The sequence below is a fragment of the Centroberyx gerrardi genome, chromosome 18, assembly GCF_048128805.1.
Source record: "Centroberyx gerrardi isolate f3 chromosome 18, fCenGer3.hap1.cur.20231027, whole genome shotgun sequence".
Classification (NCBI taxonomy): Eukaryota; Metazoa; Chordata; class Actinopteri; order Beryciformes; family Berycidae; genus Centroberyx; species Centroberyx gerrardi.
Window position 1 is genome coordinate 20,614,390 of NC_136014.1, and position 2,659 is coordinate 20,617,048.

General features: G+C 38.9%; 1 protein-coding gene across 1 annotated transcript; it reads left to right on the forward strand.

The window, feature by feature from the left end:
* The first annotated feature begins 1,660 nt into the window (after positions 1-1,660).
* LOC144542755 (trace amine-associated receptor 1-like) lies at positions 1,661-2,659 on the forward strand. The gene has a single exon (XM_078289933.1). It carries the CDS (start codon positions 1,661-1,663, stop codon positions 2,657-2,659), a length of 999 nt encoding a protein of 332 aa, XP_078146059.1.

Consider the following 2,659-nt stretch of genomic DNA (forward strand, 5'->3'; position numbering starts at 1 on the left):
AAAGAAGACATTTCTCGTTTTCCTGGTCAGAAACGGCAGATAAAACATAAAGGACTTGATTTTCCTTTTCTCTTTTATAAAACAAATCAAGGCTTTCTCTCAGCTGTGTGGAGTTGCTTACTTAAACCTGCAATAAGCGATTTCAGACCCTGTAACCAATCCTGAAACTAACGTGCTACATGGAGATTTCCGTGAGATGTAATGATATAAACAAACAGCCACACGCGCGGACCAGCTGTGTTGTTGTTTTCACCTCTTTCCTAAAGCTTGATGTCAAAGTTGGCCAGAGTAATGGCGAATCGATAAAGCGAGTGAGTAAACGTTTTCAACTAGTAAACTTGCTACCTACCTCTTCACTTGTCATTGTGGGACATGTAACCTTCAGTGGGAGTAAAATCTGGCAAAGCTAGCGGTAACCGGCGATATTACTCCGTAGCTTTGTTTTTTTTACCCATTAACCTTTATGCACGGTTATTCTTAAGGGCTTCTGTCGCAGTGTGTGTTTACAAAATGTGTTGTGGTTTCTGTCACCCTCTAGTGGTCAGAAAAAAATTGCTTAGTGTAGCTTTAACCAGCCAAGCAATCAATTCTATCAGCTTTCTATTGAGCATGTATCATATTTATATTGAGTATAAGTTCTATCGCGATAAATGTCGTTATCGTTTTATCGCACAGCCCTGCATGGCCCTCAGTATGGTTAAGGTTGACACCCCTGCTATAGACTGAAGTAAACATGTGTAACATAAATATATGTAAACAATCCAAAATAGCAAAACAAATGTCCATAATAAATGAACAATTTACATTACAAAACTGAAATGGCTCCAACATAGGGCCATGGGCCTTTTTGCTCCATGGCCAAGGAGAAAGTCTTATGTTCAAAACATATTTGGTTTCAAAATATTTAGGTTCAAAACATATTTGCTTCATAAGTTTGTTAGTAAGTTTAAATGAAATTGAAATTGCATGTTCACACACACACACACACACACACACACACACACACACACAGTCTTACTTAAGTCACTTTTGGGGTATTTACATAGACGTACATTAATTTCCTGGAGACTTACCCTAACCCTAACCTTAACCTAACCCTAACCTTAACCACTGACCCAAAAATCAGCTTTTTACCAACTGGGGGCACGGCTTTTGTCCCCAATTGCACAAGCCGTCCCCAATCAACTGGTCTTAAGTCTGGTGTGTGTCCCTGAAAGTGACTTCATACCGACACACACACACACACACACACACACACACACACACACACACACATATATTTGTTGTTATGGCATCTCATGTAAACAGGATGCATAGTTTCCCACATCTGATTGGTCAACCAGTTTTTATTAATTATGGTAATAAGCTGGGGATTGATAAATATGAAAGTCAAGTCCAAAGGTACTGCTCAGTGGAACAGAGAGCAAGGAATCACATCAACATAGATGCATGAACCATCTGGAGGGGTTAAGTAAGGCATGGTATGAAACTTTATGGAGCGCTAAAATATACTGAAAATATTTTTTCCCCCCAGGAAACAGATATTGTTGGGATTGAATATTCTTGCTGAAAGAAATATTATATGAATGCAATTATTTCAGTATTAATGATCATTTATGGAAAACTGAATTGTTAAGCAGAATAACAGGAACCAGGAAGCATGGAACCTGAATTCATTTTCAATGAGACTGTTAAGGACACACATGTCTGTTATGAATCAGACAACTTATCATGCATAATGGTAATCGCCCCTTCAACAATACGTGTATTATTATATATTTTCTTTGGCTCATTATCTGTTCTGACAACATGTGGAAACCTTCTTGTCATAATCTCCATCATTTACTTCAAACAGCTCCACACTCCAACTAACTACCTCATCTTCTCTCTGGCTGTGGCTGACCTCCTTGTTGGGGCTTTACTCTTGCCTTTCAGCATGGCACTCTCTGTAAGCTCATGTTGGCATCTTGCAGATTTACTTTGTAAGTTACGAAGCAGCTTTGATATTTCACTGACTACATCTTCCATTCTGAACTTATGTTTTATTTCTATTGACAGATATTATGCAGTGTGTCAGCCTTTGAGGTATAGAACTAAAATAAATGTTCATGTTGCTGGGATCATGATCCTGGTGACCTGGGGAATTTCTGCCCTAGTTGGACTTGGCATCGTAATTATGGGATTCAAGGAAGGAGAATGTGAAGGAAGGTGTTATTTTTCACATATCCCAATTTCAGCCATTATGGGATGTATTTTCTCATTCTACCTCCCAACGGTTGTAATGCTCAGTATCTACCTAAAGGTTTTCCTGGTGGCACAGAGACAGGCACGTAGCATCCAGAACACAAACTGTCAGAGCATAAAGTCTGGAGCATCTGTCACTAAGATGGAGAGAAAGGCCACAAAAACTCTGGCTATCGTTATGGGAGTTTTTCTGATCTGTTGGACTCCTTTCTTTCTTTGTATCACCGTTCAGCCTCTGAGTAATTACTCAATACCAATTCCTGTGATTGAAACACTTAGTTGGCTTGGATGGTCAAATTCAATGATCAATCCATTTGTTTATGCATTCTTTTACAGCTGGTTCCGGGCAGCTTTCAGGATTATAATTTCTGGCAAAATATTTCAAGGTAATTTTGTAAACTCAAAACTCCTTTGA